The following is a 26,058-nucleotide window of genomic DNA, read 5'->3' on the forward strand; positions in this document are numbered from 1 at the left end:
CGACCCCGGAGACTAGCATCCCACAGGAATATATTACAGGCGATTCCCGCCACGAGACACGACTGCTTGGAGAAGAAACCTTTACATTGATTCTCGCCCCGAGCCTTTTTTTTCCTTTATTACCTTATCCTCCAGCTGATAGCTCATTCCCCACTGTAGCCATGCTGACCCCCGTGGTGGTCTTCGGTGGCGCCCTGTACGTGACCTTCTTGGTCCTACAATACATCCAACAACTATACAAGCATCGCAAGCACGCACAATCCCTACGTTGCCAGCCGGCCGCCCCAGGCTCCCCCGGTATCTTCGGTTTTAGAACCTTCTTTCGATTGTCTCGCGCAGTCAAGGAAAAGCGATGGGTTGAATACATTGCTAATCAGTACGGACTGTATGGAAATACATTCACGCAGAAGGTCATGGGTCGAAGAATGATTTCCACCATTGATCCAGAAAACATCAAAGCTCTGCTAGCCACCCAGTTCACCGACTTCAGTCTGGGGACCCGGCACCGCGAGTTCTACCCCTTGCTTGGTGATGGCATCTTCACCCTCGATGGGGGAGGATGGTCTCATGCGCGGGGTCTCTTGCGGCCCCAATTCGCGCGAGACCAGGTAGCCGATCTGAATCTCATGGATGGCCATGTCTCCCGCATGATTGATCTCATTCCGAAGGACGGCTCGTCCTTTGATATTCAGCGCCTTTTCTTTCTCTTGACCATCGACTCTGCGACCCACTTCCTTTTCGGCGAGTCGGTGGGCTCCATGCACTCTTCCGTCGATGCGGGTCTTTTGGAGAAGTCATCAGTTGGCAATGCGCAGGGCTTTGCGGAAGCATTCAACACAGCCCAAGACTATCTGGCGTCGCGATCTCGAGCGGTGGACTTCTACTGGATGGTGAACCCGAAGGAATTTCAAGACTCCGTCAAGCGTGTCCACGAGGTGGTGGATCATTATGTGCGCCTTGCGATCGAATCCAAAAGACACCCCGAAAAGAAGGAGCAGGGAAGATACATCTTCGCTGAAGCATTGGCCGAGGACAACGACGACCCCAAGGTTCTTCGTGATAACATGCTGAACATCTTGCTGGCCGGTCGTGATACCACGGCCAGTCTACTCAGCTCGGCCTTTTTCTTTTTGTCTCGCAACCCCGGCGTCTGGAACAAGCTTCGGGGGTTAATCGTGGAGGAATTCGGAGATAGCGAGCACCCGAGAGAACAGATCACACAGACCAAGTTAAAGGACATTCCGTACCTGCGATACGTCCTGAATGAAGTTCTTCGATTGATGCCACCCGTGCCTTTGAATTTCCGTGTCGCTACCAAGGACACCTCGCTGCCTGTGGGAGGAGGGCCGGATCGCAAATCTCCAATCTACGTCACAAAGGGAATGGTGGTCACTTACAGTGTCTACGCCATGCATCGACGGACCGACTTCTACGGCCCTGATGCACATGTCTTCCGTCCGGAACGTTGGCAAGAAAATGGACGCCGCAGCTGGGACTATCTTCCCTTCAACGGTGGACCGCGCATTTGTCTTGGTCGTAAGTTCTCCTGGTCCTGGCATCATGGCCCATTATTCCCAATTACGAGACCTTAGCATTACTAACAACCCCAATTCGTTCAGAGCAATATGCACTCACCGAAGCAAGCTACACATTGGTCAAGCTGGCTCAAAAATTCCAAACTGTAGAATGCGCCGATCCGGAAATCCAGGTGCCCAAGATTCATTCGACTCTTACCATGTCTCATGACCGGGGAGTGAAAGTCAGACTTTCTTAATAATTACAATCACAGATTGTTTCATGTGATAATGATATTGAAGGTTTAGCGGTGGTCATCCAAACCTGTAGTGGGTGTAACAAGAGTAACCAATAGGAGCCTCAGGCACCATCCCCGTAAGGAACAGCCCAAGCCCCATTGTGGCGTCGGCCCAGACTGTGGCGCACCCCGTGACCCGGCGACTCTCACCCAATTATTCCGCGGCTTTGTTCTGGCGCATTTCAATGTTCAACCACCAAGGATCTCTCTAGCTCTGGAACACCATCGTCCCCCATTCTTCTCTCATGAACTGATATCATCACGCTTTCCTGTCTTGACTGGTTCCAGTCTCCGACAAGTGAATTTACAAGACTTCGCGGTATTGATCTCTGGACCCTCTTTATCAGCCGCAAAGTCGGAATAGAGTGCTGCTCCCCGTGAAATCACATCTCCAATTCTTGCATCCAAAAAGTTATCACGAAGAAATTATGCCCACTCCCTCCAAGCAAACCCCCAGACAGTTTCCCACAGTAGCAGTCGTCGTACCAAGAATGCAAGTTCCGTCTACCGCGGCCCCACCGCAAGGCTCCGATCCCTCCAAATCGAAAATTGCGAAACCGGATCCTGTCAATAATAATAATCCAAGTACTTCTACGCCTTCTACCATCGGCACCATGAGCAATCCGCTCAACCCGGCTAATGTCGCCACGAGCGCCGCCGCTCGGCCTCAGCCTCAACCCGACACTAAGGGGAACATCGCTCCGGTCGTGGTCGACAATGGGGCTTCCAGCGCCGAGATCTCGGAGTCCGAAATGCAGCTTGTATCTTCTTTGGCGAAACTCCAGAAATTGGAGGCCATGGTATGTTGTGACCCCCTTTCGCGTCCTGCTGGTGCGCATGCGCTAGAAAATGTATGGTTTTTAAACACTTGCAGGTTCACCAACTCCGGACTCTGCTTCCGGAACGCCTACTGGATCCCTTGACGCCAAATCCGAATCCCAAGGCTCAGTCGGCGCCAAAGTCGCCAGGGGCTCTGCTTCAGCAGCTTTCTCAATGCTTTCAGGATGGCGCTGCCGAAGTCCAGGCGTTCCAGAATATGTGGCGCGGCCCTGAGATGAAAGCCGTCTGGGAGCATGTCGATGCGCAGATCAAGGAGAATGGCGGCATCTTGCTGCAGCCTACCGGGGTATGGGAGCAGGATTACGACACGATCCTTGAGGAGCTGCTGAAGGAGCAAGAGAAGAAGAACGAGCAGCAGCGCAAAGCTGCCGAGGAGCAGGAGCGGTCGAATATCCGATCGGCCGAGGGCGGGTGGAGAGCGGTCGTGGACGGCTTCGCTCAGAGGAATGTGCCCGGTGTGCGTTTGGTTCCTAGTAAAAGCGAAGATTCTGTTATCGTTGCTCTTGGAAAAGCGGGGATGGTCTTCGATGTCCACACTGTTGGCGGAACGGAAGGGAACGGAGTGCCTGAATGGCAAGTCACGAGTAAGGCGGCTCCAGGACAACCCCAGACGAAGTTGGAGAAGTTGATTACCGACTGTTTGAATGCACGACCTCGGCAATGGGATCTTGCCCATCTACTTGTAAGTTTACGTCGCCGACTTTTGAAATGTTCAGACACTTACCACTACTAGGACATGATATCTGCCTACTCCAGCATCAAGCAAACCCCATGCATCAAATGCGGCAAGATGACCGACGCAGCAACTCAACTACCAACGATCCGCCAGCACAAACTCATGCCTTCTCCAACGGCAGGGCAACCGCTATCTTCAACCTGGGAAGTCTATCATGCCAGCTGCATCTGATCGACCCTGGCCCCAAACGCTATACCAAATACCAAGCACACAGCACCACCATCACAGATTCAGATCGGTCCAACCCAATCCACATCATTAAGCCATCACTACCGTCTAGCACTCCGATATACCAGATCATGCTGCCAACAAGCCGAGTACTCCGCCCATCTCGATCCCAAACCCAGCACCCACAACGCTACACTTCCAACCAAGTGCCCTCTTCAAAAATCCAATAACTTCCTTCTTCGAGAAATAATATCTTTCACCCGGTGACTGCCTCGCCAATAGAACCGGCCTGTCTTTCTGATTACCATCGTTATTTGCACAACAATACCCACTACCTACATCACACACCACATCCATGCCCACATTCACACGCACATACGTTCCTTTCCTTCCCCCCTTTCTCTTCCCTCCGTGTCGTCCCATTGAGACCAATCGTCTCGCCTGGGTAACCGGCATCGTTTCTACGCACGCACACATCCGGCTCACGGTTCGTGAGGGACATCGATTAGTTGCCATTGACAAACGCCATAGGGTTGAGTTTCCTCGATGAGGGGCCCTTCAGGCCAGACCTAGCCCAGTTGAGAGGGATCTTCTCTTTTCTTTCTAACCTGTTGAACACATGAGGATGTTTATGTACATAGAATGCACGAATAATAGAGAGATTTGAAAATTCATACTTATGAAGAAATATCAACATACGAGATCAACATGCCTTAATGAAATGAATTATTACAACTCAGATAGAAACAAGAGAGAAATCAGCGCTTAGAATTGCGAAGGTGAGACCAGGGAGATAGATGGGAAGTCCCCGACCAGTATACCTACCTACTTATCTTCCATTGCCACGCTCCACAGCAGCCCATTCATTACCTGCACCAACTACCAAGATAATAGCCAATAAAGGAAACAGAACCAGAAGGCTAGGCTGATTACCTGCTGTATGTTGCCAACGGTGGGACTGCAAGGTAGAGAGTGCATTGTCTATGTATGTACAGTACGTCAGCAGGCCATGCTGTGGATTCAATTGGAATGGATCGGATTGGTCTATAGGCTAGATGCATGGTGGAGGATGAATGGAACAAGTTGAATTAATAAGATGTAGAGAGTAGATGTGCAGTTTCATTTCTGTTCTGTCCAGTCTCAATCCTCAGTCACTTGTCACACTCAAGATCTGCAAGTAGATCCATGTACAATATCCATCAGAATTAATCCTATGTATCAAATCAACTAGCTCATTATACAGGGAAAAAATGGCATGAGGTAAATCATCCGCAAATTGATAATTATACTCAAAAAAAATTCCCGCTGGTGCTGTAGGGCAAAGAGATAAAGAAAAAAAAATGAAAATAAACAACGGAATAAGTGAAATAGATCCCAAGCAATATACCGCATTTAACGCCAGGCCAAGTTCCTTTGCTGAGAGTAACGCTATCGTCATGACTGAAAACGAGAATCCGCTCAGTTCGATGCAATCAATATTCTTTTTTGATGTATGTAGGGTCGGTGTATTTTCATCGCCGGTGTTGGGGTCCGGAGAGAAGATAAGATCATGTGGAGAAGACGCCAAAGTCTCCAGCGAACCAAGTGAAGGAGGCAACGGTTATCAATACCATTCCGACGGCGAACTTGAGGGCTTTGCGCTCCATGTCGGATAGAGCTCCGCTGCAGGTTACGCAGTGATATTCTGTATCAAGTTAGATGTTTGTCATTTTGGAATCTTGGGTGGGAGAAGACGTAGACTTACCGTTCAGGGGAGTGTATGATTGAGGCACATACATCCCGAATTTCAATTGGTTCTGCGAGCTCAGGTGACCGGGACCGGCAGTGTCCCCGATCTCGGTGTCCGCATCGTAAATGACCAAGGTGTAGGTCGCAGTCAGGAGAGGGACGGTCGCATTGGCCTGGTACTTCTTGGTATCCCACACAACCTTTCCGGTCTCCTCGACACTCATGTTGCTCGAAATCGTATAGGTGGCACTGTTCAGACTGCAAGAGGCAATGACATTGACGGCAGAAGGGGTCACCAGCAGCGAGGTGTAGTTCCAGACGAAGGTGACGTGTTCACCGATCTTGTAGTAGCTCGAGGCACCAGTCGACGGGGTCAGCATCTTGACACCACCCGCGGGCGAACGAGGATCGATCGAGGTCGAGGTGGTTTTCTTGTCATCTTTCGTCTTGCTGGCCTTGCCCGTCTTCGTTCCAGTCTCCTTGCCCGTGCCGGTTTCTTTACCAGTTTCCTTGCCAGTTGCGGTGCCGGTTTCCTTGTCGGTCTCCTTTCCGGTCTTTGTGCCCGTGCTGGTGGCGTCGTCGGTCGCTGTCTTCGTGGCGGTCTTTTCGCTGGTCGCAGCGGCACCCGTAGTGGCCTTGTCAGCAGCGGTGGTAGTCTCATCTGAAGAACCGAAGACGATTAGCATGAGTCGACTAAATGAGATATAGGACGGGTTTCGATGATACTAACCAGCTCGAGGAACCAGAGCACCGTGGCCCAGGTCTAAGCCATTTGACGAAGCCGAGACCAGGCCGAGGAAAAGGTAAACGACGGAAAGAAAGGTGGTTGTCCGCATGATGAAAGAAGCTCGATGGCGTTGCTTAACGGTCGAACGAATCAAGTAAGAAAACAAAAAGACAGCTCAACCGGATCCCGTGATAGAGAAACTCGATTCCGATCGATGGTCCAATCTTCCCCAGTGTTCCCCAATATTGACAGCAAACGAGTGAGTGGGAACGAAGATCAGGGAAAAGTCAAGTGAGGGATCAACAAAAAGATGTCGGATGTGCTTTTTTTTTGCCCCAGGCCCAGACAGACGGACGACAGAATTGCTCAGGAGACGGCGAGTCAAGTGGGATGCAAACCAGGCCAATTATTATTCCAGCGCGGTGGGCCCTGAAACCTGCAGATCGGATGATAAGGAGCCCGGGAGGAGACTGAGAGCGGGCGGGTGGGTAAACAATGTAAAGCGAGTGACTGGGATGCGAAACGGCGCAACGAGGGTAGACAACAACGGGCGAGAGGTCAGAAAGAGGTCTAACAGAGACGGCGAGATGGGAAGAAAACGAGAAACAAAGACGCCGAGCGAGCGAGGGCCGTGAGAAGTTGAGAAGTGGCCGGCAGAAGGCGAAATGGTGAAAAAGACCAGAAAGAAGTCAACAGCGCTAAGCCCCTTTGGGCACAACATGTGAGACACCGTCTATTTTTGGCTGCCGGCCTGAGGCATCACATTGATTGGCCTGGTTTGGCGTTGGTCGTCCACCGCGCCTCACAGACCCGACAGTGTCTCGCAATTCTTCATCTTCTACGGTGTAGGCCCAAAGTCTACGGAATACTCCGTCGCAGTCCTCGGTGGTGAGTTGTCCCGACTCCAGGTTGTGTCCGTCTCCGAGGCAGCTCCACGGTCGCCCGGCGGACCGACCGAGCCAGCGGCCGTGCATTATTGGCAATTATTGGCAACGAACCTTGGGTGATCGTTGGCTGGATAAAGTATATCGTCTGTCGCATTTCCGTCGATCGAGATACATACATGCAACAATCATTATCAAACATCAAGAAGAAATACATAAGTACCCGTTATCCACCTCGAAGCCAACCAAACCGTCCGCCATAATATTTCCAAGGCCATCGCAGTCATTACAGAAAATTATCATTATCCGGATGCACGCACGGCATCTCCCCGACGGCCTATCAATAAACTTTCATTGACTCTGGTACGAATCTGGGAGAAGCGAGCGGTACATCGTCCGTATGAATCATCAACTTGCGCCACGCGCGTCATTGAACCATTGCCCTCGTCGGGTGGTACCGAGTCGTTTCTCTCAGGATAGGTGCTCGACTTCCAGGTTAACTTTGCTGCAGGACGAGGGCAGCTTGGCTTCGTATGGGCGGTACAGGTAGAAAAGCTGGGGTTCGTTGTGGTACCAGTCGCACACTATATCGGTTGGGGCGCTCCGTTAGTGGCAAATTCACCAAGGATGACTTCATACCCGTTCTAACAGACAATGAAGTCTAACGCATCACGAGGGAAAACTTACCCAACCAACCCCCGAAGAGGTTGCTCGACCACTGCAATCCGGTGTCATCGATAAAGAACCCGTCGGTCCCGTATCCGGTGTTGATCTCGACCGGTTCCCACGCTAACAGGTGGAAAGGCAAAAATGTTAGCCTCAATCCCTCCGAATCTAGGCCCTTCCAGGGAAAGTACTCACCGGCATAGTTGTTGTGCGGGGGCATGTTGAGTCCCCACGGGAAAGGAGTGTCTAGGGCAAATTGGGCGTGCGTGTTGTTCAGGAAGACCGGGTTGGCCGTGTCGGTGTCCGAGGTCAGGACAGCGTCGTTGAATCCGGCGCCGGTGTGATAGGCATACACGTAGAGATCGTTGTGCTTCGCATCGGATGCCCCGGCTGTCTTCAGGTGGAAAGTGTCGCTGGCGTTGCTCGCCCGCGCCATCGGGTTGGCTGCCACGGCGGAGACCAGCAGAGCAAGGGAAGAGAGAAGCTTCATGGTGAAAGAATGGTCTCGTAGAGAGTATAGACAAGGAAAGAAAGTAGCGAGAGTTTGTAGGAACAGAACGAAGGAACCTGCTCGAGAGATGAAGAGAGAGAGAGAGAAAGAGAGAGGGATGCAAGAAGGAGGGAGGTGGGAGGTGGCAAAGAGGGCGGATGGGGAGAGGCTCTATATAACTTTTTTTTTCTTTCGGTCAGGGCAACTTTAAACTCTCGTCGATTTTCCCTCCCCGCGATGGACTGTATGTAATGGTATTGATTTCCACCGGAAATTAGACTGGAAAAAGAGTTTGCAGAAGTGAGGACCGGCCGATTCCCAGATGTCGAGAGTTCAGGACCTTAAGGTACAACAACTCTGACTTGGCACGCAGCAACCACGAAAGTCGATCTCCACAGGCGAGTGGATCAGTAACCATGGGCGGCGAATTTCAGAGGACGATCGTCGGTCAGCCGGGGAATGAAGGCGGGGGACACTGAGACATTCAGCCCGACTGGAGAATGTGACAAGCGTGCAGTGGGAAGGAGATCGCGTCGGGATCGGAGATAAGGAAGGGGATGAAGCTATACAGAGAAGTAGTAGTCATTCAAGGATCTATAGCATGGTACCGTCATTGTGAAGACCTGGTATTGCAAAGGTACTTTTCCCGCACGGCATGTATGTGCCGATACAGTCCAGATACCTTGTTGCTATTTTTGTTGTCTCGCGTCGATCTTCAAACAAATAGTTGTCAGGGGTAGATAACAAATTAACAAGCAGGGCATCCATGGTTAATCTGGAATGACGATCTACATCGTTCTCCATCGGACATGTTTTTCTACTGTACTCTGGCGGAGATTTTCTATCCACTTAGATCCCTGATAAGGGCACTCTGTAGTATATAATCGAACGTCTAATTAGAATCAGCCCTGCACAGCGCGTCTCACATCAACTAGAGTTGATAGCTTCGATCTAGTTTAGGTTAATGGCTAAAACACGAGCTAGTCAGTATGTCATTGTCATGTCATTGCATTCATTTCCAAGTTCCAAGTGCCAACACTTTCATATCGTGACGATCATCGGTTCCATTGACTCTCGCGATCTGGTACACACCCCGACTGACATCACTTCAGGGGTAAACAATACAATTATGCATGTGGGAAATGAAAGGAGTCACCTACTCCACGTCTACTGCGGTGTTTACAGTTCAACAGCCTCGGTTTCACTCGTCGGTTACCTTAGGTCATATCGTACACGTGCATTAACAAAGTATCCGGTCTCATATCTCATATGATTGACGCCATGTTCCAACTCTATTTCCCTGCCTAAACCCAAATGCAACAGACAAAGTCTCCCATAGTACAGTCAAATATATGTTTATAATTATATGTCTCCCTTTGGTCCGCGGTACACCATCGCCCTTTGGATCCAGTAGCTGAATATTCCATCTTTCCGTGAGGAATAATCAGGACCGTTTTTGGGCGTACTCAGGCTTCAACGACCATTTCCCTCGTCCGTTGCGACCGCCCTTTTCCAGTACCGCAATCGTTTTCAGCATTTCCTTGAACTCCGCCGACCGCTGAGGCGTGGTACAGAGACGATTAAAATGGTCAATCAGCATTTGCGTATAGACTGACCCGCCCTGAGACGTGATGTAATCGCGAATCCTGGTGATGAAGTCAATCCCACTGGTAGCCTTGGCTGGCGCAGGGCTGTTGCTTGCGCTGCGAGACGAGGGCGTGCGGGCCGAGAGATTGGCCAGGATACTAGCAGACGACGGACCGGCCGGCCCTCGTCTGGCTGAGCTGCTACTTCCACCGAATGCCGGCTCCGCGGGCTTTCCGGCGAGACCAAATTGACCTGTCCAGGTTGGTGTTCCAATTGGCACGGATCGGGCGGCTTCGCCTGCTCGTCGTAGCTCCTCGGCGGCCTCGGCAGCCACCTTCTTGGCTTCAGCCTCGATGATCTTGGGATCTGCACGGACGACGCGTTTACCGTTCACGATTTGGTCATGTTCCAGAGCGGAATGGACTCCGGAACGAGCAAAGATGCCTTCCATCAGACGTGACTCCGACTTCGGGGCCGTAGACCCTTCATCCTGCTCGCTCGGTTTTTCTGGATCGCCTTGGAATTCCTCGACCGATGCAATGCCCTCCACCTTGCCGACCTCGTTGTTCTTCTGCTTCTCTGGAGGTTCACCGCCACGGCCCCCTCCACGTCGCGATCTGCTGGATTTTTGAGCAGGGCTGTCACCACCCTCATAGGTAACGTCGGCATCTTGGAAGATCTTGCTAGTTTCAGTCGGACCTTGCGTCTCGTCTCCGAGGGAGAACAGATCGTGCAAATCACTCAATTGAAATGTCTGCCGTTGCTTGGGGTCCTTCAAGATCTTGTTGGTGAGGAACTGTTTGAATATCTGTCGGTGGTAGATCTTTTCTTCGATCGTTCCAGCCGTCATGAGTCGGTAGACGGTGACCTCCCGCTTCTGTCCCAGCCTCCATGCTCGCTCACGCGCCTGCATATCGGTGGAAGGGTTCCAATCCGGATCATAGATAATGACTCGATCTGCCCCGGTGAGGTTGACGCCCAGACCTCCCACCTTTGTTGTGAGAAGAAAGACGTGCAGGTTCGGGTCATTGTTAAACTCGTCGACCATGGTTTGTCGACGAGCTATGGGCGTAGTTCCGTCCATTCGTCGGTAATTGAATCCGGAAAGCGAGTTCATGAATTTCTCGAGAATGTCCAACATGATGCGATGTTGTGTAAATAGAAGAGTCTTGTGCCCAGTGTCCTTCCACAACTCTAGCAGCGACTTGACCACTTGCATTTTACCGGACTGGGTAGCATTTCCATAGCCCGATTGATGGGAGTTGAACTTGTGACTCTGTAAATCCGGATGGTTGCAAATCTTGCGTAGAATATCGACTCCGTACAAGACCTGTCGGCGTCCTCTAAGAATGGCTTGCATTTCTTGCGAGCCGAGGAAGGCCTCATATGCTTGCCGCTGAAGTTTCGTGAGCTTGCAAAACAATACTTGCTCGCTCTTTTTCGGAAGGTCTGCCGCCACGTCCACCTTGAATCGCTGTAACAGGTATGGGCTCATGGCATCTTTGAGGGTTTCGGCGCACCTGGTGGCCGTTTGAACTTGTAGATTGGAGGCATTGGCGTAGCCTCCTTGGCGGATGGGGAACTCAAACTGGTTTCGGAAGTTAACCAACGTTCCCAGGCGCATAGGAAAGACAAAGTCGAAAAGCGACCAAAGCTCCGTGAGGTTGTTCTGCATCGGGGTGCCGGATAAGATAATGCGATGGGGGGTTCGAAGCTCTTTGCAGTGTATGGTAATTGATGTGTTCGGATTCCGAATCTTATGGCCTTCGTCGAGGATCGCACATCCCCATTCTATCGGGATCAAGAGAGGTGCATACGTCTGTAGACCAGAATACGTAGTCACCAACACATGACCCTCTTCTATAACGCGCTTGACCACTTTCCTGCCAGCCTTCAGGCCGCCCGAGACGCCGCGAAAATCCCGCGTCTGCGTCAAGAGCGCATCTTCTCTGCTGGTCTCATTCCGGATGTTGACCATACCACTGCCAGAGGTGTGTAGGATCGAAACACGGAACGGTGGCCACCATCGATGAAACTCATTGACCCACTGTTTCATGACCGTAGCGGGGCATACGACGATGACCGGCTTCGTTAGTTTTTTGCTATAGTGGAGTCCAGCCAGGAAGGCAATAACTTGGATGGTCTTCCCCAGCCCCATCTCATCACCAATTATACCACCTACTTGCTGCTGCTGCAATTCCCATAGCCACTGAACTCCAGTCTTTTGGTAATCAAACAGGAGCGGGTGTACATCGCCGGGTATACGATAGGAGTTATCGTATGGTAGATCCGGGACGGTGGGGTGTGGCATGAACCACTCTTCTTCCTGCTCATCATGGCCAGCGTCGGGCTCCATGTTCGTCTCCTGCGCCTGCAGAGTGCGTCGTCGGGCAGCGCTCCTACGCTCGACCCAGCTCTGAAGTCTGGACTGGTAGACCTTTTCGTTTCCGTCATCTACTCCACTGAAGTCTTCCATATCATCCGTTGTCTTCGTTTTACCCGAAGCTGCCGGCCGTGTGGTTCTCTCCTCGGTTATAAAGTCCTCTTCGTCAGAAGACAGAGATTCTGCTCCTTCAGATGCCACATAACTCCCTGAACCATCGTCGGAAGCAGCCTCTTCCGCCGGGCTTTCTGCCGTGAGGTCTGGATCATCTGGTTGCGAAACATCTCGTGCATGAACCTCTTTTTCTAGCTTCCGTCTCTTTTTAGGACGCTCGGGTTTCTCTTCAATAGAGTTTTCGCTGGCCTCGTCAAACCCGAAACCTGGACGCACCAGGTTTCGATGAGAGACAGCCGAACGTTGCTTAACTTGTTCAAGTGCATCTTTCTCATCGCGCTCATCTTCGGCATCAATCAGCGTATCCTGAAGGTTATATAAGGGCCCTTCGGTTGGGCCAGAACCCATAGTTGAGAAAGGTGTAATTTTTCCGGTTCGAATGAGATAGTCTCGCCGAGACTCGTGAGGCAGCCTTCCCGTCCCATTTTCTTGCACGTCAGGTTCTCTTCCCTGTTGCCTCTCGTCCATGCGCTGCCGGATTTCTTTCAAGTCGCTTGCCAACGTAGCATTGCGGGATTCTAATTTTTGCATGTCATTCTGAATGCGAACACGGGCGGCAGTACCAACTGGCTGTGACAGGCGCTGGTGTAATTTTAAGATCTGCGATTCGACTTTTCTAGTAGGAGTATGAGCATTCTGATAGACAAGAGGGAACTAGGGTCATACTCTTTTTCCTGACTAGTCTTTTCTAGTCGCTTGTTATCGCGTTCATCGGCCTGTTCCAGGAGCAACTTATCGGCCTATTACTTGAGTTAGAGGGAATAATACTTTAGCAGGGAATTTTCTCATAGTTGGGATATACCTGGCGTGAGATATCCCTCTCGAGATCATCCTGGTCTCGAACGTCGGCCTGCAGCTCTCGGAGGCGGCTTGCTTCGTCTACGCCCGACAAAGGTGCCGGGTTGGGAGTACTGGTGCCTTCGGACAGCTCCGGTCGGTCTTCTTGATTCCGGAATTGGGAATCCCCATCCTGGACAACAGCATCGACATCACTCGTCTCGTCGTGAGCCATGATTGAGGGGGTGATGAAGGTTCGGCGAAGGTCTAGTGGAGTCTCGGTGAGTCTTCGAGCGCGTTGTTCGGTTCTTCATAAGCTGCACAAATTATTCGGGCTAGAAGTTATAGTTGTATAGATACAGAAAATGAAAAGGGAAACCAGCAAAAGATCCAAGATGTCGCTTTTGCCACAGTCGCAGATGGCACGGTCAGGGAAAAAGTGGAGGTTAACTTGAAGGAAACATTAAAGGGTCGGAGGACTTCGGAGAGATTCTAGACCTAATCCTAGCCTGTGCGCGAGATCCCCAACACTGTGCGCGCCCACTGCTTCAATGCGACAGAGAGGGATGCGTTGGTTTGCGCCGAAGGACCCTGACGAAAGTGACGATACCCTTCCGTACCAGGCAGAAGTGCCGGCAGAATGGACTCACCGACGGCTGCCTGACACCCACCGCCTCCGGCCTGAGTCATCCCCCCATCGTTCGCCTCCCACGTCACCGTCACCGCTTTGGGCTGCAACTGTAAGCTTCTCCGGAGTAACTACTTCTAGGTCTCGAGTCTCTCCGCTATCCTTCTCTCTTACTCTGACTTTCCCGTATCCCGATACTTCGGATGAAATCATTACTCTCGGCTTCTGCAGTCGGTAAGGATCACAGACTGGCTGGTCAAGTGTGAAGAACCGGCGTGTCTAAGAATATCACGATGGTTATCGGGCAATTTCCCAGTAGTCGCAACACTGGAGATTGGATCAACAGAAAAGTCAAGCCCGACGGTCGCTAACTCGCTTCTAAGGGGGCGGCTTGGCTCCACTGGGCGATTGATCGTCCAAGAGGTTGGTCAAGATTCAAGAGGCAGGCCGTGGCACGGAGCAAAGACTAGGGAAAGACTAGACGAGATCCATCCATCTCAGACCTGACTTGCGCATGCACGTAAAATTAGATCTGAGGTTGTACTCCGGACTGTTGACTTGAGACAGCCATCCCGGGGTATTTAAATCACTGTGAACTAAATTAAACAAGGAACTTGTAGATGTGTTATGCTTGATTGATTGACTGTATTGATTGCTAACTACACAATAATCACCTGTACACATGATTTGATCCCTTGAGTGATTCCCGCTGGGCATAACAATTGTTGTCATCATCACCATCATCATTACTCCTACGCGGAACTTGGCTTTGCTGCCTTATTGGAAACCGCGTAACATCCCAGTGGTAGGCCCCCAGGACTTCCACTTGGTGTTTCTGCTTCTTTCTGCTGCTTCTTCTTCTCTTCTTCTCTTCTTCTCTTCTTCTCTTCTTCTCGCGTTCCTCCTCGCCCCCTCCTCCCTCCGCATTAGCCTCTCTCGCTCAACTCGCTGGGCGTCGCTTTCCACCTTCTCCCCTTTATTTTCCTTTTCTCTTCTTTTTTCGTCTTTTTTAATTGTGTCTCCCACCATTTAATTTTTCTCTATTATTCTGTTGTTCATTTTGGACCGTGGACTTACTCCCGCGCTACTCCGGGTGTGCAAGCAAGTCCTTCTGGCTTCTGCCCTGCCCCCAGCCTCCTTGGCGTGTCGATACCCATTCCCTTCCCACTGTGCATTGCGACCGCCCCCCCGTTTCCTCTGCAACCTTCGCCCTTTGGACCACCCACTCCCACCGTCCGTCACTCTACCTTTACCAAGCAACCCTGCGGATAATGAGGTGCCACACAAATCGGAATTAGCATCAATTCCTCCTTCTCGTCTCCCACCCCTCGATTGCATCGGGGTTCGCTCGTGTTCCGCGTCTCCGCCTGATTGCGTCGGCCGTCCCCGCTGCTATCTACCTCCCGGTCGCAGTGCATGTGCGCTGTCCACGGCAACAGACGATCGATCATCCTATCCAATTCCCTCCTTCCTCCCACTCCCCGGCCAGACATTCATCGCGAGAGAGGAACACAAAGAGGCGGATGAAAGATGGACTCGCAGTGGCAGCCTTATCAGGATCCCTTAATGGGCCGTCCCGCGCAGTTCAATAACGGGCAGCCGCTTGCTGCTAAGTACGGTGGTCAGCCACAACAAGCACAACAGGCTCCTGTTGGCTATACCTATGAAGCTTTTCAAACACCCGCCCTGACGGCCAAGCCTCCAACCATGACCGCCAACTCGAAATCGGTTTCTATGGCATCATCTCCGGCCGCGACGCCACGTAGCCGCGATTATGTCACTGATGCCGACACCACCATGGAGGACGCGGACCCGTATAATCGAGCGAAATACTCTGCCGCCAGGCCAACTCACCATAGCCGGCCTTCTTCTCAGTACTTCCCTCACGAAGAGTCTTCGGCGGCTCGCAGGTACTCCCCGATGAACGTCCTGTCACCCACGATGCCGTATAATTCGAGTCCCGGGAAGGGTCCCGCTACCTACGTCCATCCTCCCGCTGCCAACCAGACTCGACGCTCGCCGACGAGAATGCCGAATTACTCTTCGCCCCCTCAACCATATCAGTCGCCTCCCTGTGAGCCCTTGCCCCTTGTTGTTTGATTATACTTGCATGCGTGCTGTCTCGGATGACGCTCAGTAACTAACCCCTGCGTAGCGACTGGATCGCGACCCCCTAGGCTCCCTCCTTTGCAGTCTACAGACCTGGGCCTCGACCAATATTACCCTCCCTCGGCAGGATCTCAGCTCGGTGCGGCCTTTGGACAAGATGGGAGGTCTCCACGCCCCACGTCCATGTCTGGCGCCAGCCAGCAACCAGGCCGCGGACCGGTGCCCAAGTTCCAGAAAATCAAATCGGTCCAGGAGCTTCAGCCACGCATCAATGTGCAGCCCCCATACAGAAGAGCTAATCCCGAAGGCGGCTTCATTAGTGTAAGTTTCTTGCGAGTCGCCCGGGGCCGTTGTAACTTTCCCTAATATCTGCGCAGCCCCTTCAAGCTCTGACGATGCATCTGCCCGCCACTTATCGGATATGCAACCCGGGCTTCAATTACGAATCATCGAGGAACCCGAGACGAGTACTCACCAAACCCAGCAAGGGTGTCAAGAATGATGGATACGATAACGAAGATAGCGACTACATCTTATATGTGAATGATATCCTGGGGAGCGAGGAAGCTGGTCACAAGTGCGTTCAGGCCTCGGCATCTCTTGTCCGGACTCGCCGTGTGTAATGGCGCTAACCACTGATCTAGAAACCGCTACCTCATTCTTGATGTGCTTGGTCAAGGCACTTTCGGACAGGTCGTGAAATGCCAGAACCTGAAAACTCAGGAAGTCGTCGCTGTCAAGGTCATCAAAAATAAAACTGCCTACTTCAATCAGAGTATGATGGAGGTCTCTGTTTTGGACCTGGTACGTTCCTCTACGTCGTCCTCTTATGGACCATAGCTTACCCTGTGGCACCACAGCTTAACAGCAGATACGACAAAAACGACGACCACCATCTACTCCGACTGAAGGACACCTTTATCCACAGACAGCATCTCTGTTTGACTTTTGAATTGCTCAGTGTTAACCTTTACGAACTCATCAAACAAAACCAATTCCGAGGGTTAAGCACAACGCTGGTACGGGTGTTTGCTCAACAATTGCTCAATGCATTGAGTCTTCTGAACAAGGCGCACTTGATCCACTGTGACTTGAAACCGGAGAACATACTCCTGAAAAAGTCAGTTGTCCATCCCCCGTGTCATGTATTACAAGGACTAATCTCCCAGCTCCTTCTAGCCTGGAAAGCCCCATAATCAAAGTCATTGATTTCGGATCTGCGTGCGACGAACGGCAAACAGTTTACACCTATATTCAGTCGCGATTCTACCGTTCTCCCGAGGTTCTACTTGGCTTGCCGTACGTAGATTTACCTTTAGTCCCCCGCAAACCCCACCTGCTAATCCACTCCAGGTACTCCTCTGCGATCGATATGTGGTCATTGGGCTGCATTGTTGTCGAGCTCTTCCTCGGTCTACCGCTGTTTCCAGGATCTTCCGAATACAATCAGGTGTGCCGCATTGTAGACATGATGGGCTTGCCTCCTCCCTGGATGCTGGAGATGGGCAAACAGTCCGGGGAGTTCTTCGAGAAGACTCACGATGAATTCGGAAGGAAGACGTATCGTCTGAAGAGTCTGGAGCAGTATTCTCGAGAACATAACACGAAGGAACAGCCAAGCAAGAAGTATTTCCAGGCTACAACGCTGGAAGAAATAATCCGGAGCTATCCAATGCCACGGAAAAACATGAAACAGGCGGAAATCGAGCGGGGTATGTAGCGTTCCCACCAACCGCGCCGAGTATTTGCTAATGTTTTTGATCAGAAATCAATAACCGAACAGCTTTCATCGATTTCGTCCGAGGTTTACTGACCATCAACCCGCTTGAGCGGTGGTCGCCCCAACAGGCCAAATTGCATCCTTTCATTACTCAACAGAAGTTCACGGGACCCTTTGTGCCGCCGATGAACCTGAAATACTCGGCGCTCAGCAAACCGGTCGCCCCTGGAATCCAGCAACAACAACAGGCGGAGGCGACAAGTAAGCAGAGGGCGGCCCAGGCGGCCCAGGCACAAACCGCGGCGCAGAATGCGTACTCGATGCAGATGAATCAGTTCCACACGCCATCTCATGCACAGCCGCCTCCTATGTACAACGGCATGTTTACCGGTCATCAGCAAGGTGCTCCCCCACCATATCCAACTCAGCCTCCCGGGTACGGCCACCAGATGAACATGATGCCGGGTCAAATGCCCCAAGCTCAATACGCGCCGTCTCAAAGTCTGTATGCGCAGGCAACTACGAGGGCCGGTCGCCAACGTGCTTCAACAATGGACCCACAAGGAGGAGGAATTCCGCCTACTATCCAGCGAGTCGCCAGTCATTTGGACCCTAATGCACCCATTCGGTTGCAACCCAGTCCCGCGTATTACCCTCCGCCTCCTGAGGGGTACGCTGACCCTAACGCTGCTAACCAGCGTCGTCGAGGAAGCCGTGCAGGTGGCACCCGTAACCGGGATTTCATTCGCACCCTTGAGGATGGCGTGTTGGGGGGTGACGGCTACGCCGCGCCCAACCAATGGCATTGAACGCACTGATCCTAGGCCAGTTTTAAGCGGCACCGAAGGTGCATCAACATTGTACTATAGCCAGCATACACTTCTGAACAAGAGTGTTCCGAGCGCGTTTTTCTTGGGTGATTAACGCGGGGCTGCTCCAAATTGTCGTCGGCTTCTTGTGGTGATTGAAACGTTTCTTGGAGCCTCTAGCAGGTTGCTCTGCTATCAAGTCCTGCCCGTCCAGCCCATGGCTGACGAAGGAGTTGGTGGTTTCACATCCGATTGTCGAGATACATCCGTCCTATTGCCCTCGGGCGCATGGGATGGCGTCATGTTGAATTACATTGAAGCGCAATGTCATTTCAACCCTCTCACGGTGTCGAGTGACGCGAAACTTGCCCTTTGCGAGTATTCGTCGCCGTGGTGCCTCTCGCCGATACCGCCGTCTTCCTGCTTCTATATTTGAGCTTTCAGATTTTCGTATGCTCATCTCTAGCTTTACAACTTTCCCCCCGCAACTCCTTCATATTCGCGTGTGTGTCTCATTTCGGCATAGCTTGGAGTATTTGGAAAGACCGCGATTCAATTATCTTTATATCTTTCTCCACCCCCACCCCCTCTCTTTCTTTGTCTTAGTCACTGCTACTGCATTACGATGTCGAATCTCATGTTATCTTCTTCCTTTCTTACATAGGGCACTGACTGACATTGCCACTCCGTTTATAGCCACCTTTCCTTTTGTTTTCCTTTTTAGCCCCGTATAAAAAGAGCAAGAGCATTACTGTAGTTTGGATACTCGAATGGAATATTGACACTCTTAGCTGTCTGGAATTAAACGCGGCGCACCTTAATCCGGGTGGGAAACAATTAACAAGACACTGGCCTCCGTAAGTCCCCCAAAACTCGCTCTGCCTGTACTCCCTACTCCATAGAGTCCAGAGCGAGGGATGGCATCTCCACATTTAACATGATGGAGGCGGAGTCTCGATGACTCTGCCGTGTGTGGCCTCAGGCACCACCTGCCCCATGCGGTTAGGCGCCAACTCGCTTAAATTTCGTGTGTGGCTCGCGCAGACCAATCTGCGGCTCCCGAACCTCACAACTGGATTTTCCTTCAGCGAAGAGCCAACCAACTGGTTTAAGGGAATCGCCTAGACCATCTCTATTCGACTGTGCGTCACGCTCGCGTCTCAGGCGACCGATTATTTGAATTTCGCGACGTCTCTCGATCCGATCACCCGATAAACCAGCCCAAAATGTCGCGTTTCTTCTACGGTGGCGGTAGCGACAGCGACAGCAGCTCGTCCGACGAGGAGGAGCTCTACAGCGATCGTGAGGAGGCGGAGAAGCAGTCGGAGGAGGAAGAGTCCAGCGAGGAGGAGGACTCCTCGGAGGAGGATTCCGATGACGAGGCCGGTGGTGAAACCGGTCCCAACCGTTTCTTGAGGGACGTCTCGGAGAGCGAGGAAAGTGAGGATGAGGAGAAAGTGACCGTCGTCAAGAGTGCTAAGGACAAGCGGCTGGAGGAACTTGAGGGCACCGTCAAGCTCATCGAAAATGCCGAGAAGATTAACGACTGGGCCGTCATCTCCGCCGGTGCGTGTTTTTTTTCTTTGGAGGGGGATTCCGGGGAAGAAGTTGAAAGAAAAACACGGTGCATTTTACTAACATGGAATTCTAGAGTTCGACAAGCTGAACCGCCAGATCGTCAAGGTTCTTCAGTCTGGCCCTACCCCCAAGATCTACGTCAAGACCGTTGCGGACCTTGAGGATCTCGTCAACGAGACCATCGTCAAGCAGAAGTCCTCGAACAAGAAGATGAACACCAGCAACGCCAAGGGATTCAACGCCGTCAAGCAACGTATCAAGAAGAACAACAAGGAGTACGCCACTCAGGTCGAGAAGTACCGCGCGAACAAGGATACCTACATGGAGACCGACGAGGAGGTCACCAAGCCTGCCGCCGCCGCCCCCCGGCCCGTCAAGACCAAGGTTGAGCGTGTCGAGGCGCCTGCTGCCGTCTCCGCCGCCGACGATGACGGCTTCGCTACCGTTGGCCGTGGTGGCAAGACTCTCCAGTACACCCCCGAGAGCATCCTTAAGCATCTCCGTGTGATTGTCGAATCTCGTGGAAAGAAGAACACAGACCGCCTTGAGCAGATCCGAACGATGGAGAAGCTCTTGGAAGTCTCCCAGTCTCCCTACCAGCGCATCCGTGTCTACCTCACCCTCATCTCGACCCGCTTCGACCTCACCTCCTCATCCTCCGCGAACTACATGAGCATCGATCAGTGGAAATTCGCTGAACAGGAATTCACCACTCTGCTTTCCGTCCTTGAGAGCAACCCCGACTACGTTGTCGCCGAGGGTGCCGAAGAGTGGGAGGACGATGAGAAGCAGCCCCAGCCCACCGACGGCGAGAAGGTCTACATTCCCGGCAGCATGGTTTCCTACGTTGAGAGACTCGATGACGAACTCACCCGGTCTTTGCAACACATTGACCCCCACACTTCCGAGTATATCGAGCGCCTGAGCGATGAGAAGCAGCTTTACACCGCCATTGTCCGCGCCCAGGCCTATGTCGAATGTCTCACCAAGTCTGACAAGAGCGACCCCCGACAGGACAGCCTGAACCGGGTGGTCATGAGGAGATTGGAACACATCTACTTCAAGCCTTCCCAGGTTGTTACGATCCTGGAGGAGGGTACCTGGAAGACCCTGGACACCAGCCTGGATTCGGCCATCACCCCTCGCAGCAAGACTGGCGATGTGACGAACCTCGTCCAGACGCTCTGCAACTACCTCTTCAAGTTCAGCGATGGCATCATCAGAGCGCGTGCCATGCTCTCTCAGATCTACTTCCTTGCCCTGCACGACCAGTACTACCGCTCGCGTGACTTGATGCTCATGTCGCACCTTACCGAGAGCATCTCGAACTTCGACGTCAGCACCCAGATTCTTTTCAACCGCACTTTGGTCCAGATTGGTCTCTGTGCTTTCCGCGCCGGTCTTATCTACGAGGCTCAGAACACCCTCTCCGAAGTCTGCGGCAGCGGACGTCAGAAAGAGCTCCTTGCCCAGGGCATCATCCTCCAGCGTTACTCCACCGTGTCGCCGGAGCAAGAGCGCCTTGAGCGTCAGCGCCAGCTGCCCTTCCACATGCACATCAACCTGGAACTCCTTGAATGTATCTACCTGACCTCTAGCATGTTCCTGGAAGTTCCCCTGATGGCCCAGACCTCGTCCTCCCCCGAGATGAAGCGCCGTATCATCTCCAAGACTTTCCGCCGTATGTTGGACTACAACGAGCGACAGGTCTTCACCGGTCCCGCCGAGAACACTCGTGATGGTGTCATCATGAGTGCCAAGTTCCTTGCCGCTGGTGACTGGAAGAAGGCCGCCGAGATGCTTGGCTCTATCAAGATCTGGGACCTGATGCCCCAGCCCGACAAGATCAAGGAGATGCTGTCCCAGCAGATCCAGGAGGAGGGCCTGCGGACCTACCTGTTCACCTACGCTCCCTTCTACGACAGCGTGGCTATCGGCACTCTGGCCAACATGTTCGAGCTCCCCGAGAAGAAGATTGCTGCTATCATCAGCCGCATGATCTCGCACGAGGAGTTGGCTGCTGCCCTCGACCAGGTCAACGGCGCCATTGTCTTCCGCAAGGGTGTCGAGCTGTCTCGTCTCCAGTCGCAGATCGTCACTCTCGCCGACAAGTCGATGAACCTCTTGGAGGCCAACGAGAAGACTCTCGAGCAGCGCACTCAAGGCATGGCCAACGCCTTCCAGCGCGATCAGGGCGCCGGCGCCCGTGGTGGCCGTGGTCCTCGTCAGGGCCAGGCCCGTGGTGGCCCCAGAATCCCTGGCGGTCAACAAGGTCGCCGCCCTGGTGGACAGCAGTTCGGTGGTGGTGCGTTGGGTGGAGCTATCAAGGCCTAAAAAATGTTAGTAATGGCATTCATATCTTTTCATGGTTTTAATGCTTCTCTTGGAATTTAACTGCGTATGATTCCATGTGCTTTTATCCATTATGGCTTCTTTTTCTCTTTTTTTTCCTTTTCCATATCTTTTTCATTTACGGCAGAGGATGTCCTCAACTCTTTTCTTTTCTTTCCGTCTTGCATACAGTACTGCTACAATTACAGATGAGTCTTATTGAATTATATGAGGGAATGAAAAGGACGGGAATAAAAATTTCAAATAGATTTCGAGAAATGTTCAGGGTATCATGTTACGTAGCCAGGTAGTCTTTGCGATATTCATTATGTGACGCATCGTAGCTTCGATTGGAGGGGTAGTTCGTGGTCTTGCCCAGGTTGTCAGAACCTCCCAGCCTGATGCCTGGTTATAGAATTTCGAAACTCGACGCTGCACCATCGATATTTTTATGGGTCACGTCTTCTTCTGCAGTGCGTGCACTAGTGTTAAGGTTGAAGCCTAGAATCAAATGTTGAAGATGCGGGGTGGGTCGATATATATATACCACCCCGCTCACAACATTGTCCGTTTAATCCGCTGGTGCACTTATCGAATGCCTCCCCAAAACATTTTTAGTTCTTAAACCGAGAAAGTAAGTTCACCGATTCACCCACTATCATCGAGTAGGTTCTGTGGTGACCAATACTCATTCTCTTCAGCCTGGGCATCGAGCCAGACCAGACCGTCGGCTAGCAGATCGTCAATGACGGTCTGGGCCCGCGCTTTCTCCCAGTTCAAGTTCAGCCGCAACATAGATATGCTCACGTATCCGAGTACTTGTATAGCCTCTAGCACGGTGGCTTGGTCTGTGTTCAGCTCTTTCGGGACCGATCGGATATACTGTTTGCTTCCGACTCGGATGATAGAAAAGCCTGACCCCAGAGGCTCGAGCGATTTGACAGCACGGAGGACATCATCACTAGAGCATGTAAGTATTCATTGTGACCCAATTACTTACTTCTACCTTTTGAACAAGGCGAAGGAAGGGCTAATAGTGACGGAAAGGAAGGGGTTCAAGATGCGCATACTCCGTAACTTCAAGACCACTCCCGATCGCTTTCCCTTTGCCTACTCGTTTCCGACACTCCTCGACACCAATCAAGCCGCCGTTTTCACTGCGCGTGTCCCGACACAGTCCCACAACTCGCACCGCAACCTCGAAGTAGAAATCATTCATATCCCCGCCCATGATCTGGGTCCAGAAACTGCCCGTCTCGCCGCCCAGTGCCTTCCGGCCATTTTTCCCTTTCACGTTGCTGGCGGCGAGCGGGTCGACGCCGATCGTATTGCACATGCGTGCGAACTCGGCGCGGAAGGTGGGGTTGGATTTGATGGTTGAGCTGTGCTCCAGCGCGAAGCTGTGGAGGACGGACTGGAACACGGAGAGTTGCGTTTGGAGCGAGGAGAGGTGGGTGGAGCGAAGGTTGGCGCCATGGTTGGCGTAGGATTGGCTGGCCTGGGTTCGATTTGCAAAGGCTCCGAGGCCAACACCTCGGCGGGAGGACATGGTTGAGATGTTGATGTGTGATTTGCGGGGTTGGCGGTGTTATCTAGACAACATCGCCGCCATACTGAGGATGCGGTCATTCCAAACCGTCCGGGGGCGCTTATCGGTATCGGTCAGCTGACTCGGCATACCCTGGGTCGATAAGGGCACGGCTTATCTAAGTGCATGAGGTGCCAAGAAAATGCTGGCTCCATTAGGCTAGCCGTATAGAGGTTAGTGCTACCCGACCGCCCACAACCGATTTTCTCTCTTAAAGCAGATTTCCTTTTCAATTCTCTTCACCCCGACAGCCCTCGCCAACCGCCCAACTCGCGAACTCTTACGGACCGTCGCAATGGCCTCGACTGCTACGTATGCTTCCCTTTTATGATCCCTTCCGGTTGATTCGTCGCACGAGTCTGTAAGGATTGGGGTTATAGTCGTCCTTCTCGCTGGAGATGCTGCAGTTTGAAAAAAACCTGCTAAGCACCAGCTCGATCTTTCCCGCGACCATCGTCTCCCTCCATGAGCTCGCCTCTCACTTAATTGTCAGAAGCAAAGGATTGGAACTGAGAATGGGTCAGGGGTGTTGGAGTTGAAAGCCATGCTGCCTTCTCTCTAAAAATCATTGTTGTCGGCTATCGCTTCCCGTCTCTGGTCAGAGTTTTCTCCGGCTTATCGAGATGGGAACGAAAAGCGTCAATACAATTCCCGAACATCTTGTTTGGGGTTTTGTCGGATGAGGATTAAGAAAGAGCTTGCGTCTTCAATGGATCCACAATGGCAACGCTGGAATATGCTTGACCAGGATCATGACCTTGGCCTTTTGCCTCACTGATTAAATTGATGTCGTCGAGTGCTTTCTTTTAGCCTTCAGTATGAGAATGTGGCACTATAGCTGCAGTTCTTACACTCGGCGAAGTTTTGGCCTTGTCTGATTGCCATGGACGGACTCAACTGACCTCCAACAGCACCGTCCCCACCAACAACCAGGTGCTGGTCCCCGAGACCCTCCTGAAGAAGCGCAAGAGCCAGGAGCAGGCTCGCGCTGTTCAGCGTGAGGAGGCCCAGAAGAAGAAGGAGGTTAGTATTTTGCAAATCTTTCTTTTCTTTTCATTTTTTTTGTTCGATGATTACAACACACCACTACGCGACTAGACCACAAGGTCGATGCTGTCGCTTTCGTTAACCATCTTTCGGGGATGAGACACATTGCTTTACCAATTGCTTTGCATCAACTTGATGAAATGTTCTTCTCACTAACGGAGAAACTCTAGGCCAACAAGCAGAAGCGTGCTACCATCTTCAAGCGCGCTGAGTCCTACGTCAAGGAGTACCGCGATGCTGAGCGTGAGAAGATCCGTCTCGGCCGTGTTGCCCGCAAGGACGGTAACTTCCAGGTCGAGGACGAGGCTAAGCTGGTCTTCGTTATCCGTATCAAGGGGTATGTTCTATCTTTCACACTGTCTAGTTGCATCACAATCTAACTGTCGTCCAGTATCAACAAGATCCCTCCCCAGCCCCGTAAGATCCTGCAGCTGCTCCGTCTGCTCCAGATCAACAACGGTACCTTCATCCGTCTCTCCAAGGCTACCCAGGAGATGTTGACCATCATCAACCCCTACATCGCCTACGGATACCCCAACCTCAAGTCCGTCCGTGAGCTCGTCTACAAGCGCGGTTACGGCAAGGTTGACAAGCAGCGTGTTGCCCTCACCGACAACCAGATCATCGAGGAGAACCTCGGCAAGTACGGCATCGTCTGTATGGAGGATCTGATCCACGAGATCTACACCGTTGGCCCCAACTTCAAGCAGGCCAACAACTTCCTGTGGCCCTTCAAGCTCTCCAACCCCACCGGTGGCTTCCACACCCGCAAGTTCAAGCACTTCATCGAGGGTGGTGACTACGGTAACCGTGAGGAGAACATCAACGGCCTCATCCGCCAGATGAACTAGATTGTTTCATCCTGTTGGGCGATGGCTGTTGCTCGGTTGTCTGGGTTAAGGGCTCATTTTCTCGGTTAGCAGTATAATGGTCTGGATCCAGGTACACAAAAATTCAAAAGCTTAGGCAACCTTCAACTCCATTCTTCTCTGCGTAGTTCTTGTACTCCTATACACGTAGCTGTCCGTATGTCACAATGTTGTCGAGTCTTGTGATGGCCTACTATGCTAGCCATGAAGAACAATTTCTGTCCAGGGAGACAGACGGTTCGGCCGAGATGCGCGTGGACGGTCCGATCAACCTGCTGATTAATACTTGATGTATATGTTCTACCACTGCATAATATGAATTATTCTTCTCTATTACTTTGTTTTGCCCCGTATCTTCGATGGATCTACCCATATAATAGCTCGTCTTGACTATCCTGTGACCTCC

The 26,058-nt window shown here is 52.0% G+C and overlaps 11 protein-coding genes across 11 annotated transcripts; 7 read left to right on the top strand and 4 right to left on the bottom strand.

Moving 5' to 3' along the window:
* Window positions 1-161: 161 nt before the first annotated feature.
* On the top strand, window positions 162-1,774 carry ALK2 (cytochrome P450; the record flags this gene model as incomplete). Its single annotated transcript, XM_046089380.1, has 2 exons — window positions 162-1,536; window positions 1,620-1,774. The coding sequence occupies 2 exons, from the start codon at window positions 162-164 to the stop codon at window positions 1,772-1,774; spliced, it is 1,530 nt and encodes a 509-aa protein (XP_045945350.1).
* Window positions 1,775-2,304: 530 nt separating this feature from the next.
* On the top strand, window positions 2,305-3,386 carry LDX57_007666 (RNA polymerase II mediator complex subunit MED27 domain-containing protein; the record flags this gene model as incomplete). The annotated part of the gene is made up of 2 exons (XM_046089381.1): window positions 2,305-2,613; window positions 2,688-3,386. The coding sequence occupies 2 exons, from the start codon at window positions 2,305-2,307 to the stop codon at window positions 3,384-3,386; spliced, it is 1,008 nt and encodes a 335-aa protein (XP_045945351.1).
* A 1,718-nt stretch (window positions 3,387-5,104) lies between these two features.
* LDX57_007667 (uncharacterized protein) lies at window positions 5,105-6,121 on the bottom strand (the record flags this gene model as incomplete). Its single annotated transcript, XM_046089382.1, has 3 exons — window positions 5,105-5,241; window positions 5,302-5,946; window positions 6,016-6,121. The coding sequence occupies 3 exons, from the start codon at window positions 6,119-6,121 to the stop codon at window positions 5,105-5,107; spliced, it is 888 nt and encodes a 295-aa protein (XP_045945352.1).
* Window positions 6,122-7,367: 1,246 nt separating this feature from the next.
* LDX57_007668 (uncharacterized protein) lies at window positions 7,368-8,052 on the bottom strand (the record flags this gene model as incomplete). Its single annotated transcript, XM_046089383.1, has 3 exons — window positions 7,368-7,480; window positions 7,584-7,685; window positions 7,758-8,052. 3 exons carry the CDS (start codon window positions 8,050-8,052, stop codon window positions 7,368-7,370), a joined length of 510 nt encoding a protein of 169 aa, XP_045945353.1.
* A 1,444-nt stretch (window positions 8,053-9,496) lies between these two features.
* On the bottom strand, window positions 9,497-13,208 carry rhp26 (DNA-dependent ATPase RAD26; the record flags this gene model as incomplete). The annotated part of the gene is made up of 3 exons (XM_046089384.1): window positions 9,497-12,812; window positions 12,863-12,936; window positions 12,999-13,208. The coding sequence occupies 3 exons, from the start codon at window positions 13,206-13,208 to the stop codon at window positions 9,497-9,499; spliced, it is 3,600 nt and encodes a 1,199-aa protein (XP_045945354.1).
* Window positions 13,209-15,131: 1,923 nt separating this feature from the next.
* Window positions 15,132-16,076, top strand: YAK1_1 (dual specificity protein kinase yak1; the record flags this gene model as incomplete). The annotated part of the gene is made up of 2 exons (XM_046089385.1): window positions 15,132-15,675; window positions 15,757-16,076. 2 exons carry the CDS (start codon window positions 15,132-15,134, stop codon window positions 16,074-16,076), a joined length of 864 nt encoding a protein of 287 aa, XP_045945355.1.
* A 29-nt stretch (window positions 16,077-16,105) lies between these two features.
* Window positions 16,106-16,333, top strand: YAK1_2 (dual specificity protein kinase yak1; the record flags this gene model as incomplete). The annotated part of the gene is made up of 1 exon (XM_046089386.1): window positions 16,106-16,333. The coding sequence occupies one exon, from the start codon at window positions 16,106-16,108 to the stop codon at window positions 16,331-16,333; it is 228 nt and encodes a 75-aa protein (XP_045945356.1).
* A 749-nt stretch (window positions 16,334-17,082) lies between these two features.
* On the top strand, window positions 17,083-18,239 carry YAK1_3 (dual specificity protein kinase yak1; the record flags this gene model as incomplete). The annotated part of the gene is made up of 2 exons (XM_046089387.1): window positions 17,083-17,422; window positions 17,476-18,239. 2 exons carry the CDS (start codon window positions 17,083-17,085, stop codon window positions 18,237-18,239), a joined length of 1,104 nt encoding a protein of 367 aa, XP_045945357.1.
* Window positions 18,240-19,308: 1,069 nt separating this feature from the next.
* nip1 (translation initiation factor eIF3 core subunit c) lies at window positions 19,309-22,405 on the top strand. The gene is made up of 2 exons (XM_046089388.1): window positions 19,309-19,805; window positions 19,891-22,405. The coding sequence occupies exons 1-2, from the start codon at window positions 19,466-19,468 to the stop codon at window positions 22,149-22,151; spliced, it is 2,601 nt and encodes an 866-aa protein (XP_045945358.1). The 5' UTR covers window positions 19,309-19,465; the 3' UTR covers window positions 22,152-22,405.
* A 9-nt stretch (window positions 22,406-22,414) lies between these two features.
* Window positions 22,415-23,981, bottom strand: dot2 (ESCRT-II subunit protein SNF8). The gene is made up of 2 exons (XM_046089389.1): window positions 23,219-23,981; window positions 22,415-23,109 (listed from the first exon to the last, which is right to left on the bottom strand). The coding sequence occupies exons 1-2, from the start codon at window positions 23,695-23,697 to the stop codon at window positions 22,797-22,799; spliced, it is 792 nt and encodes a 263-aa protein (XP_045945359.1). The 5' UTR covers window positions 23,698-23,981; the 3' UTR covers window positions 22,415-22,796.
* RPL7 (60S ribosomal protein uL30) lies at window positions 23,982-25,979 on the top strand. The gene is made up of 4 exons (XM_046089390.1): window positions 23,982-24,048; window positions 24,648-24,759; window positions 24,954-25,120; window positions 25,175-25,979. Exons 1-4 carry the CDS (start codon window positions 24,032-24,034, stop codon window positions 25,632-25,634), a joined length of 756 nt encoding a protein of 251 aa, XP_045945360.1. The 5' UTR covers window positions 23,982-24,031; the 3' UTR covers window positions 25,635-25,979.
* Window positions 25,980-26,058: the final 79 nt, after the last annotated feature.

This window comes from Aspergillus melleus, assembly GCF_016097325.1.
Source record: "Aspergillus melleus strain CBS 546.65 chromosome Unknown contig4, whole genome shotgun sequence".
In the NCBI taxonomy this organism is placed as follows: Eukaryota; Fungi; Ascomycota; class Eurotiomycetes; order Eurotiales; family Aspergillaceae; genus Aspergillus; species Aspergillus melleus.

Excerpts from the sequence above, each read along its gene's own strand:
- dot2 (XM_046089389.1), bottom strand. The coding sequence starts at position 23,697 with ATGTCCTCCCGCCGAGGTGTTGGCCTCGGAGCCTTTGCAAATCGAACC. Across the intron at positions 23,110-23,218 it reads AGTGGTCTTGAAGTTACGGA|TGATGATGTCCTCCGTGCTG; the intron begins GTATGCGCATCT and ends TACATGCTCTAG.
- RPL7 (XM_046089390.1), top strand. Across the intron at positions 24,760-24,953 it reads AGGCCCAGAAGAAGAAGGAG|GCCAACAAGCAGAAGCGTGC; the intron begins GTTAGTATTTTG and ends GAGAAACTCTAG. Across the intron at positions 25,121-25,174 it reads TTCGTTATCCGTATCAAGGG|TATCAACAAGATCCCTCCCC; the intron begins GTATGTTCTATC and ends ACTGTCGTCCAG.
- nip1 (XM_046089388.1), top strand. The coding sequence starts at position 19,466 with ATGTCGCGTTTCTTCTACGGTGGCGGTAGCGACAGCGACAGCAGCTCG. Across the intron at positions 19,806-19,890 it reads CTGGGCCGTCATCTCCGCCG|AGTTCGACAAGCTGAACCGC; the intron begins GTGCGTGTTTTT and ends ATGGAATTCTAG.